General features: G+C 38.1%; 1 protein-coding gene across 22 annotated transcripts in view; it reads left to right on the top strand.

The window, feature by feature from the left end:
* The window catches only part of KIAA1217, a 377584-nt gene that overhangs the window by 285526 nt on the left and 79578 nt on the right, over positions 1-12480 (top strand). For 21 of the 22 annotated variants that reach the window (XR_014689829.1, XR_014689830.1, XM_084510244.1 and 18 more), the window contains one exon: positions 5295-5388. Coding sequence is in view for 19 of the 22 variants with exons in the window: in XM_084510244.1 (XP_084366370.1) it covers positions 5295-5388 (94 nt within the window). In the remaining 3 variants the exon portion in view is untranslated. Of the gene's footprint in view, positions 1-5294; positions 5389-10823; positions 11117-12480 lie in introns of those variants that run through there. The other variant, XM_084510251.1, reaches the window with a different exon arrangement.

Here is a 12480-nt window from a genome sequence, read left to right as displayed (position 1 = left end):
GGGAGGCTTGCTGTAGGTGCAACATCTGTTGCACAAGCCATTGATGAATGGTGTACCTTGTTCAAATATTCATATAATGCATGCAGGTTGACATATTTAATATTTTACTGCATTTTAACTGAGACATAAATATTTAAAACACTGAACGCAAAGTAAACATTTACAGAAAACATGGTCTTTTTCTTTGCTGGCAGAGCAAAACCCGATCTGTGTGAGCCTGAAGTTAAAAATATGAATGTCATTGATGCCCTCACAACAGTTTCAATTATCCGTTATCTAACACTGCCAGAGATCTGTGGCATTAGTAACTGCTGCTACAGCAACCTCACCACCTTCCTATTTTATGTCAGGATGCAGCAACTAATGCAGTCTCTTTCTTTCACTACTTCAGAGCTTATTAAAAAAATGATCTGGCTAACATGTAGATTGTTCTTTCTATCCTCTATTTTCTGGGTTTTCAGCTGCCCAACTAACCATGTTCCTTCAGTCCTGATGTCTGTGTTCTTCAAGCAAAAGGACTAGGTTCTCAGGGGCTCTGGAAAATCCCAAATCACAAAGCAACAAAAATCTCAGGCATGCCACACTATAGAACTGTGCAGGGAAATAAGGTGGGCCTTCGTGGATCCTTTTCATTAGATGTTACAAGGTAAAAATAATGGACAGAAGAGCCTAAGAGGATGGAGAAGAAAGCAGAAAAGGTGTTTCCTCTCTGCCAGTCTCTACCACTAATGCAGGAAAATGACATGAAAGCAAGGGAAGTGTATTGTCCACTACTGCCTTGTTTCTTCTGGTGATTACTTGGCTCAGGTGCTTCTCCACTTCATGTAGTTTAAGGAAAGAGCAAGCTGTTTTTTTCTATCCTTGTCATTTCAAATTCCTGCATTCCTCTTCTTTCTAGTCTTTGAACAGCACTGCACCCCATCTTCTGTCCTCTGTCTTGCTTTCCACAGGCTGTCTATCCAGTGTCTTGTCATCAGCCAGCTGCTTGGATTTCAGTTTCTGTGTTTTTTCTTGTTTTTGTTTGTTTGTTTCATTTTTTAATCTTGTTTTGCAGTCTTCCACACCCCTGTTTGGCCACTGTAACTCCTATGTTAAGACCGATCCGATTTTTACATCGTCATTCATCATGTGCTCAAGTTTCTCATACATCAAACAGTCTGTTCACTAGATCAGATCAAGTGATAAAATCAGGATAGGGGTTCCTGTGTCTCTGTTGCTGAGCGCCTTGTTGCCAACCATCATCTGCCCCATCAGCTCCTTCTCTCTCACTTTATCCTTCCATCTTCCCTTGAGTTTCAGACTAACAGTTTATGACTTCATCTCCTCCCTGCCCCTAAGAATGGGGTTGTTGATTATCTTAATACCACTCCACTCCACCTTTTTTCCCTTGCTCCTATTGCAGGCGTCACTCTGCCAACCTCAGGTCTGGCTCGCTTCCAACATCTGCTTCCTCTGCTCCTATGCCTGTATTGTAGAGTGTTTCTAGAGGAAATCCCACGACCCAGCTGACTTCCTTCATAGAAAAATTCCCTTCTTCAGTCCTGCCACCCTGCTCACTAAGGAAACCTCAGCAGTCCAAAACATACAATACCAGCTGCATTTTCACCACCTTTTGATAATTTAAAAAAAAAAAAAAAGTCTCCATTTCTGTTCCTTACTCTTTGCAAGATCTTTACACAGTGTCTCCCCTCAGTGAATAGATAAAAAGAAGCATAATTGCTTTCTCCTTTGCTTGCCATCTCTTTCTTCTATTATCTTTCTTCCTTGCCTTAAACACAGATGTTTCATTTGGCTCTAAGCTCTCCATCTCTCTTGGAGGCTGTCTTCTGTTCCTCCCTGCCTCTCATCCCTTGCTTTGTCCTTTTATTGATTATTGTTCTATTACAGTGCTTACTCTTTACATCGCAAACATGTTTCTGTGCCTCCCAACAAAACTCTCCATGCACACAAGTTGAGTTTCCACTGTCCACCCCATCTTTCTGTCCTGCACTGAGCAGTCACTACAACTGCTGTCTGGAGCTTTACTCTTCCAGTTCAGTCCTAGACTATGTGGGGTTTTATTCTTCTAATTCTAACCTGTCTTTTGTTCCCTACTGTTCCATTGCAAATGTCCGAGTCACCAAATGGCTAGCTTTTGTGAACATTACACCTTTATTCTCACAGATCTGACATATACTTTTAATGCTTTCTTCTTGGAACTTTGATCTCCCTTTGTTTCAGTAACTGCTTTTTCTGAATTTCTTCCTGTCTCTCTCCTCTCTTTTTTGTCTTCTCAAGCACTGATTTTCTACTTTTTTTTTTTTTTTCAGGGCTTTGTCCTCATTCCCTTTCTGTGTCTGTATCTTTCACTATCATCTTATCCCTGTGGATTAGTTGGGTTATCATACCTACCTGGGTAACTATCCCATTTTGCTTTACAAAGGGATTCATCTTGCCAAATGGAGATTTTTACATCCACATTTGAGGTGGTTATGATTCATCCTATAAAATGGTATGCAGAATTGTACGTGCCAGTGAACCTAGTCCTGCTGTTGATGTCTTCCCTGTGAATGTGAGCAATTGGACTTGAAACTTACCTTTTTTGCCCAAACGAAAATCTTGGTCTTCTTTTTTAACGTGGTTTCATGGACCGCTTGTTTTAGCTCATCTTATATTCCTCCTTCATTAGACCATGAGGCCATCCCACTCCCCCCCATTTTATTTCCTTTTCTCTCTCTCTCTTAAAAAAATAAAAAATAAAGCACTCACTTGCTTCTTAAGTCCATAAACTGGTCTTTCTTAATCCCGTTCTGGGTTCTGCACCCACTGTAGATTTTTTCAGATTTTTTCCTTTTTCTGTGTAACATCACTTTGAGGCAGCCTTTCCTTTCACACCCTGTAGTGAAAAAACACTTGACTAAATTATCAGCTTAGTAACATTTTTTAACACCAGCTTTTTAACATGTAGCTTTTTGTACATCAGCTGCTATAATGTTCTTTTCTTGACATTTGATGGAGGTAATCTCGTTCACTCTTACCCATTCAAATGAAGCAACAAAATCATTCTCCTAGTTTGTCAAACACACTGTTTCACATGTATTTTTTCGCTTGTCCTGTGACTGTATCTCCTCCATCTCATTAAATATAAACTACTTGTCTTCATTATGAGGGCCCCTCCAAGCCCACTTCAGTACTTCTTTTCATTTCTTCTTCAGTACCAAGTGCCATCTGCTTCCACTTGGCTAATAATGCCAACTTTCATTGTGCATGTCTTTAATTTTCAAACAAGTGCCTTCATGCTCCCTCTTCAGCAGCCCTCTAATGTGCTTGGATGGAGTCATCTACAAATATCCGCAAAGCCACCACATTGTTCTTCCAGTCCCATTTTTCCCCTCTCTCTCTTGCACTGCCTATTCAACACATGACTGTGGTGCCAGGATTTGCTTATTGCTCACCAGGCTGGAAAGACTATGGTCTTCTCATGCCTTTTTGTTCCCTTATCTTTCTGCAGCTATTTTGTTGTCTTTTGTGTCTTATATTCATCTTGTAAGCTGGTGAAGGGGTTGTTTTCCTAGGGTGTTTATACAGTACACACAGATCAATGGGACCTTTGAACATGCCACGGGCATCAAGAAGCTACAGTAATGCAAATAATAGTAATAATGAACATGCAGTAATATATACCTGCTATCAGTGGTGTTTATCTTAGAATAGCAACATGAGGTGAAATAGAATTCACTTCAGAGATCAAATGCCTAGTATTTTGGTGATTTGCCTTACAGCAATGTTTTACTTTAAATTGTCGTGTTCCTACAAGAAGTATTTATGAGGAACGCTTTTAAAACAAACTCCAGTTAGTTGAGGTGCCATCTCATAGCCATCAGAGCAAAAAGACAGCAGATAAAATTCATTTATATGAAAAATATAGTATTTCTCGAGGTGAAAATGGGAGAGTTAGCTTTGTATCAAAAGGAACATATTTCCAAGTCTGAGGCAGAAAACGGTAACTGAGAATCCCAGTGCAAGTCTCAGAGCAGAAGAGTAACGTTTGTAAGATGGAAAACAGTTTACATTACCATAAATAATTGAAGAACTTGAACTTGCCACAAGGTAGCTATTTTCCTATGCAGTCTGCAAGTAAACACTCATAAACACTAAAGTTCTCATCAGCCCCTGCAGTTCTTAAACAGAAGGCACTGATCTGTCTCTTAGCTGTGAGTTTCTTTAATGACTACTTGACATCTACAACAGCAGCACAAGTTCTGACTAGCTACCCATACAAAGCAATCACTGGTTGTAATATGACATCGGAAGAAAGAAATTGGACCTGCCCAAGCATCCTTTCCTTCATTTTTAAATGATAATCCCCGTGATTAGGATCAGTTCACTAGACTTGTAGCTGCACCTGGAGGAAAGGAATTCAGTCACATGTATGAGTAAATTCTCTAGAGATCACTAGTGGGAAATGAAAGGAATCGCAGCTTTGAAAGGATGTAAGTGAGCGTAGATTGGAGGCTCTGCTACTGACTAAATGTGAACAAGAAATCAGCAGATCTCAGTGCAAATTTCTAAGCCATAAAATTATCAGAAGGTAGGTTTTGAAACAAAATAGAATACTTCTGTCATCTAACTCTTTCCTAATAGTGATAGTTTAAAAATGAACTAGTGAATGACAAAGTATTCAATTAAATAAAATAAACTCTTAGGGCTTTCTTTCTAAACCATTTATGTGGTAGATTTCATCAAAACTTGTTTGTTTCTTTTTAGCTTCCTTTTTTTTTTTTCCTTAAAACCTTATCTTTATTATAGATAAAGTTTAGAGGAATGATTTATCTGCTTCTGAATTTTTAGTTTTTACCTGTTGTTTTTTTTTTAGATTTGTGAAGAAGTTGTTAATTGAATAACTGAAGTTAGAAAGACTTTTCTTTTATATCCTTGCTTCTTAGAATAGCAAAAATTCACGTGGGTTGAGTACACAATAAAACATGTAAATATTAACTAAATCCTTTTGAGCGTTGTGCAAATGTTGAAGCTCTATTGTCTTCAAAGTGCTTTCACTCTATGGCAGGATCTTGAAAGAAACTTAACACTATCTAATTTTTATGGGTGTGGAGTGGTAGTGAAAGAATGATACTTCCCATGGGAAAGAGAATCAAAGTAGGCTTTTGTTTGTGTGTGTTTAAGCTATGGCATTTAGGTTTTTCTTATAGGTCGGTTGCAGACCTACCATGTCTGTCTGTTACCTGAAACTTTCAGGCTATAAAGTAAATAAAACTACTTTCATCTGTTATCATTGCTGATTCTTTTGATTCCAGGAATATTCAAGACCGGTCTTTCCTTAAAGTTTACAACAAAGATCCTGCACATGCATTTAATCACACTTCCAGAGCTGTAAATGGAGATATAAGGGTAAGTACTAGTGTTGCATTTATACTCCTCTTTCCTGCAGTTTTTATTTTAAATGTTTAAATTCATAACTGTAATATGTACACAAGTTAAAAAATTTAGTGGAAGATGTACAGCACATACAGAAGAGGGAAATGATCGTGCTTTCCGTAATGTTTCTTAGCTGCTTTGTGTTTTCCAATCATTAGCCCTGAGCATTAACTATTTTAGTTGTGTTTTTTTTTTTTTTTTTTTTTCCTTTTTTTACTAGCATTAAAGCACATGAATAAAAACAATACCTTTAATCACTTAAATCACTTATTTTGGGGCATGGGCAGTGCTTAGGGTTTTTAAAGTTTCTTATTTCATGTTTCCAAATCCTTTACAGTGAAGTACAGCTTGGTGCTACTCCAGCAAGGCTTCAGCATGGACTGGTTTACAGTAGCTGAGCATGTGTACCTAGGTTGAAGTCTATTGAAATACTTTGTAAATGACCATTTCACGTAAGAAATACTGATAAATACCTGTTGTGCAGTAAATGGTTATGTCCTTTTCTAATTTTTTTTGTCTGTATTGAACAAGGACTGGTGTATTTGTATTTTCAAGTGAACATTCTGTATTGGGAAAGTATAGAGCATTTGAAACGTATCCCCTTTCCCACTGTCTCTGTCTCTTACCTTTTACTGGACTGTGCTCCACCTTAATGCTGAGAGGGCAGGAGGTGTGGCTGTGCAGCAGCTCTTCCACCACATTACCCACACCTAACATTGCACCCAGGAGTGATGGTGGAGGTGATGGTGGTGAGGCTACACACCCTCATCTCCTCCCCAGCCATCCTAGGTCTGTCCCCAGGAAATGGTACAACAAAATGAGCTCAATGGGCCAGAAGGAAATGCCACTACTGTCCCGCCTGCACTGTGACTTTTATGTGTGCCCCAAAGCTGATTCAACTGCGCTGAAAATTTCCTGTGAAGTAATTTGCTTAATTGTGCATTTGCTTCTTGGTTTCATTATCAATTCTGAGCATGTCATACTGCTTTGTTATTAATATTTCATGGAAGTATTTCTGCTGTTTCAACAGTTTAGGGCCTCATTATTTTAGAAAGATTGCAATAGTTTATTTACAGGCACTATCCTCAACCACCTCTCGTTTATGTACTTCAGTTATAAAATGGTCCTTTTGATAGGTCAGAAATCTAATTACTTGATTATTCACACTAGTGCACACACAACATGAGAGAGCAAATAGATGTGCTTCAAAGGGCTAACGTGGTACCTTTCAGCGTCTTCCTTAAGGTCCTGAAATTCTTCAATTTTAGTTATATTCCTGTAGCTGCAACTGAATATGTCTGATAGATTTCATTCAAAAGCATGAAGTACTATCATTGGGTAATATAACATTGACTTATATAGCAATATTACTATGACTTTATAAAGTTAGACCAATACTGTTCTTGTTCCATGTGCAGTGAATGTCAAATGTATCTGCTGTGGCTCTGTTTGTGTGCTCCAGACCTGTTTTCAGATATAGTTAACTACCACGTTAGCTACATGTATTCAGAAGTAAAGACTACTTCTTTGACCCTCTTCCACCTACTCACTACTGAACAGAGTTCTTTTGAACACAGGGGCTGCTTCTGATCAAAATCTGTATTAATTTGGATTGCATATTTTAAAATAGTGCATTGTACAACAAGAATGGACACTCAACACCTCCTGACTATGGCTGAGTTATCTCTCTTTGGCCATCATTCAAAAATTACGGTGACAACGGTGACAGCCTTTGCAGAAGTGATGTTTTCATGGTATATAATATACTTGCTCTGCTGAAATGCTAGAGATACCATTTTGAAATTGTGTGCATGCAATAAAACAGCTCTTTTTTTCCTTTGGCCTTTTCTCCACATTGGCAATTTCTCGTCTTTCTGGTCTGAGAGGTGAAGTTGAAGCCAGGATTCTCATAGGGGCTCTGCGGAAAAGCATGCAAAAGTATTCCGTTTGATCGTGGTAAACTTCTACACTTCAAAGTTATGAACATGGAAACAAGCATTTTCTTGAGTGCCGGAAATAATTAAATCTGTTTCTCTTAGGGATTGGTGTCTTCTGGTTGTGTTCTTCCTTGTGCAGTAATGCTCAGATACTAGCTCAAGCTTTGCCCGAAGTAGGGGAATGTAGTGGAGCTCACTCCAATGCTGCTTCTCTGGAGAAACAACTTTTTCTCAACTTGACAGAAGTACTGTAGGACCTTCTCGCAAATCTCTAATTTGGCATAATTAGTAGGACCATGATAGATTCCTGAGCTTTACCCTTTGCTTGAATCTGGTTGAATTTCACCTTCACAGGTTGTTAGGATGGGGAAGAGAAGATGGGTATCTTTCCTTAGCAAGTCACATTAAAGTGGGGAGTGGGAGAGGAAGTAAGTGAGAATTGTGTGCATTTGATGTACCTAAAAGATTTTGGAAAAAAAATTTGCTTCTCATCTTTCCATTTCTATTTGTGCATCCTTGCACTGGGTAAATTTATTCTCATCAGTTTTGCATGATATCCAAGCACTAAAATCCCTGCAGTAGGAAGCAGGGAGTAACTCTAGTAGTCACTGTGCTCTGCACAATAGTAAACTGTTTAAAAAAAAATAAATACAGAAAAGCAAGTTATTGTCAGACAAGTTGAAACAACAGTATTTAGAATATCAAGAAATAGCTGTTTTAAGTATATTTTTCCATGGTGATACTGGAAGTGTGGTTGTATCTCCTGCCATGTGTGAGTTAAAGCTTTATTTTTTTGAGGTTTGGGAAGGTTTTGCCTTAACAGATTTTTCTACCGTTTGCCTTCTTGTCCCTTTGGAACATTTATCCTTAGGTTTGATGATGTTCAGGCTTTTATTCATGTGATTTATAATCATTTCCATGTAACAGACCCAGAATAATCTCAGAAAATAATGTTAGCTGCCAGCTTGGACACCTGTTTTAACTACCAAACAGATGTGAGACCTGTATAAGAATTGGCAGTAACACTTGAAGTATTAAGTATTACCCATATGGACAAGAAGACTCAGAATGTGAGATAGGAATGTGGGATCTGTGAAATTCAGAAGTCGTATCAAAACACTCAGTTCTTGCGTCCCTTAACTCTAATTTTCCTGGTCTTTCTGTTTCATGCGTCTTTCGGAATGCATTGTGTTTAAGAAAAGACTTTTGCGTGGGGTGTAAACAAGTTCTAAACAACAGTTTCTCTTTGAATCATTCAGAGTGCCTTATTTGCTTGTCGGTGTTGTGTCATGGCCATTTACATCTTGAAGAGCATGATTTGTTTGACAGGTCTGCTATGTTGAACGCTGTTTCAAGCAAGAGGTAGCCACATAGTGCTGTCTCACTGAATATTTGCATGTGTGCTTTTCCTTTGTTTTGTTATTCCTTTCCCAACATGTACACTGGAAATCTGTAGCAGCTGTTTTCTTTGGAGTCTTTGTGTTGCTGCAGTTCATTCTTTTATTCTGCTGCCTGAATATGTAACATTAATCAGCTCTTTCTAGGTCTCCATGCAACAATACTTTCTTTTGACAAAACACTGTCTCTTGTCCAAAAGTGGAAGTTCAGATGAGTTTTTTATTCTCTCCAGCATTCTTTTGAATTCCAGTACAATCCCATGTACACAACCAAGCTTCTCTTTGCCATTATAATTAACATTTTGTGATTTGTGTAGATGCAAAGGGGAAAAGATTTTCTCAGACTTTCTAACTGTAGGATCCAGGTCGCATCTCGTCTCACATTTAGGTGTTGGATATGGATACCACATCAACAGGGGACACTAAAGAACAGTGGGGTTTTGTGTATTGAATTGAATGTCTTTGGAGGTGTCACAGCTCCTTTTGTCCTGGGTTGTTGCTGTGACCTCCTGGTGCCGTACCACTGACTTCAAGTGGAAGTGATTCCCCACTGTATGTGAACAGTGCATTTTCTGTCCTGGTTCCTCCTTTTCTGGAGTGCCTAAAAGAGGAAGAATCCTAAGTTATAGTCTCACCCTTCTGTCTGTAACCTGTCTGCGTTTCTGGTAGCACGGTTGGATTCTAATAATGTTGGTTCATGCAGTGGTTTGTTTTGGGTTTCATCTCTCTGCCAGTTTGAGAATCGGGGGAATTTTTACTTTATAACAAACAGGTGGCTATTTTGCTTGGCATTCTTTCTCTTCCCTACCACCTGCCATGAAGTCTGTGGGTTACACTTTGTTTTCAAATGTTCTAGAACCACCATGTTTTTGCTTAATTCCCTGACTTGAATGAGACCTTATCAGGTCAGCCCTTTATCCCAGCCCTCAGCTGGGTGGGTGAGGCCAGAATATTCAAAGAATGCTTGTTGTGGCTGTTGTTTTATTGAGGTACACCTTGAGGTTTTTCCTTTCAGAGACTGTTTCTCGGAGAAAGAGCAATTAGGGCAAGTTCGGTCAGGGCTGAGTCAGAGAGCGCGGGTACATGGAAACTCCACGGTGCTGGGAGTTAAACGGCAAAAAGGTGATGATGTTCTTGGCACCAATGGGGGTTTGGTCTGCCAAGGTGACATGGGATGAGTTAAAGTGAGTTGTTCTGTAAAATGATGCAGACATTTGATAAGTTGGGTAAACGGTTGTGTTGAATAGCTTTTACTATAAAATTGCGCAACAGCGACTTTCAATTTTTCACCTGAAACTACCTGGCTAGCAAGCTGCTAACACTTCAGTTCTCATCTACATTACGTATTGATGCAATTTGTGAACTTAAAAAAAAAATGCTAAAAACCCTCAAACAACTTCCCAAGAAGCATCTAGGGAGTCTGAAATTCAGTGCTGGTTTGCAGGAAAGATAGAGAGATAATAAAAGCAGGAGCATCCTCCTGTGTGCTTAAGATACCTGTAAACATACATCCAGCTTCTTTGAGATGTTTAGATTCTTTTCATTGGATTGTTTGTAATCTTAACATCAATAAACATAAAAGCTGCAAATGCTGCCAAAACTACATTTGTTCATTGCATACCATGGCTAAAAACAAACAAACAAACAAAATAATAATAATAATAAAAAAAAAAATACACAAAACAAAACAACTCCATGAATCACGTAGAGGTATTTAGAAGAAAAGTATTGGAAAAGAATTCAAGCAATGAAATGAATGCATTTTAGTGCTAGGATGCCTATAAGACAGCATTTGTGTAAGTTGTCATGTGTTTGCCTTCCTGATCCGAGTACTATAAAACTTTGTTTTCTTTTGGGCAGAAAAAGAAAAAAGAAAAAGCAAACGCTAATACCTCTATTATCTGATAGAGAACTTCCAAATGATACAAATCTCATCTTTCCTGCTGTTTTGCTGTCTGCTTTTTCTAATGCTCTTTTTGTCATTGAGAGGTTATGACAACACGAGCCATATTGTATTTATAAACATCACGTGTTTCCTTGATATGACTTGCAGTGTCTGCCAAACAGAACACATGGAAGAAACATTTCTCATTAGCTCAGCATTGGTTTTGGTTATACTGATTTCCGGGACAGGAAAAATGCCTTCCTTACTCAGATTTAACTTTCATACAGTAAGCCTCTGAGTGTCCATGAAATCGCTTGAACAGAGACGCTGCAGCTCTTTTAGCCCACATACTTTGTCTGAGGAAAAGAGAAAAAGCAGTTTGTTTTAAAGAGAAGATGTAATGGCATGTATTGCTGAAACTAATTCTGAATTAAAATACCTGCCAAAGTCGTCTAGAAACAGAACTCACCGAGAAATGTAAGGTAAGATGATGCTTATAAATATTGAAAGATACATGATCCCTTTTCTTTTTTTCCCCAAACTGAAAGATATTTTCAGATTCACTGAGAATTTTTATCAGAGCAATGAAAGCTATTTCTTCTTCCTTGAACTGTATGGGAAAATAAATGCTTAATTGCTTGCTAAATCACCAAACTCTACTCCTAGGTTTTATGACTAGTTATACATTAAACATAAATGTTATTTTCCAACTTGCCATTACAAATCTTGCGGAGATTTGAACAAAATATATAAAAGAAGTCTCTGATTTTCTGATTTTTTTTACTGGCATGGTTTTACTACCTTTGCTTTGAATAACTTGTCAGTAGTTGCCAATTATTAATGCAACTACAGAGCAGTATGCACTGAGAAGTAGCTGTACCAAATCAGACTGTGATGAAAGACTAAATGTACCTGCTCTCTTTCAATCGTATGTTGTTTGATATACAATATCTACTATTGTTTAAAGCCTAAGATAGTGGGAAAGTGGGTAGAATTTTAAAGAAAATTTCAGCTTTTATTTTAGCTATGCATAAACCGATATCTAAATCTTAAATGCTTTCTGGCAAAAAGTCAATCTTTTTAAAGATATAGACCCTGCAGTATAGTTTGATGCATGCAGTATCATGAATTTTTAATAGGATGGCTATGTGCTTTGGTGGATTATATTTTTATTATAATCGGTGGATTATATATTTTTATATATATATATATATATTGTATAAAGAATATAATCTTGTAGATTCTGCTACTATACCAACATTTTAAAAGATTTTTTTTTCAAATAATGCAGATGGATTTTAAGTTTACATCAATCTTGCTGTTAAAAGAAAGTTTTATGTTCTTGACACTAAAACGTTGAAGGAACCTGAGCTTGCCGCACCCATGCAGTAATCTTCCAGTTAGCCTAAGAGGAGTGTCATATGGTAGATATCACAAACCAGCTACCTGGAAACTCCCAGAGAGTTTTCTCTGTGGAAACAGGTCGACTTGCAACCACAATACAGTTGTTTTTGTGGCATTTTGTTGGGGAAAGCACTTTCTTTCCCATTAACAGGCCCATGTTCAAGCCAGCCTGTCTTTCGTGTTGAGGTCTGCTCAGAGCTTGCCCTGGAGCTGATGAAGTTCCTTAATGACAACGTCTGATCTCTCTCGTGTGAAGGTCTCCTCAGTCCTTCATTAAAATGGGAAGCCTTATCTCTAACATAAGTCTAAGGTTCTCGGTAAAGCTTTCACTGCCTTCACTGGGAACTTACCCTGAATAAAAACATAAGGATTGGATTTGAGTCCATTTTTATTGTCTACTGGTTTCTGGTTTTATTCTTACTCCACCTTCTTTTACATAATG

Source organism: Aythya ferina (assembly GCF_964211825.1).
Source record: "Aythya ferina genome assembly, chromosome: 2".
NCBI lineage: Eukaryota > Metazoa > Chordata > Aves > Anseriformes > Anatidae > Aythya > Aythya ferina.
This window is presented reverse-complemented; position numbering and strand designations above follow the sequence as displayed.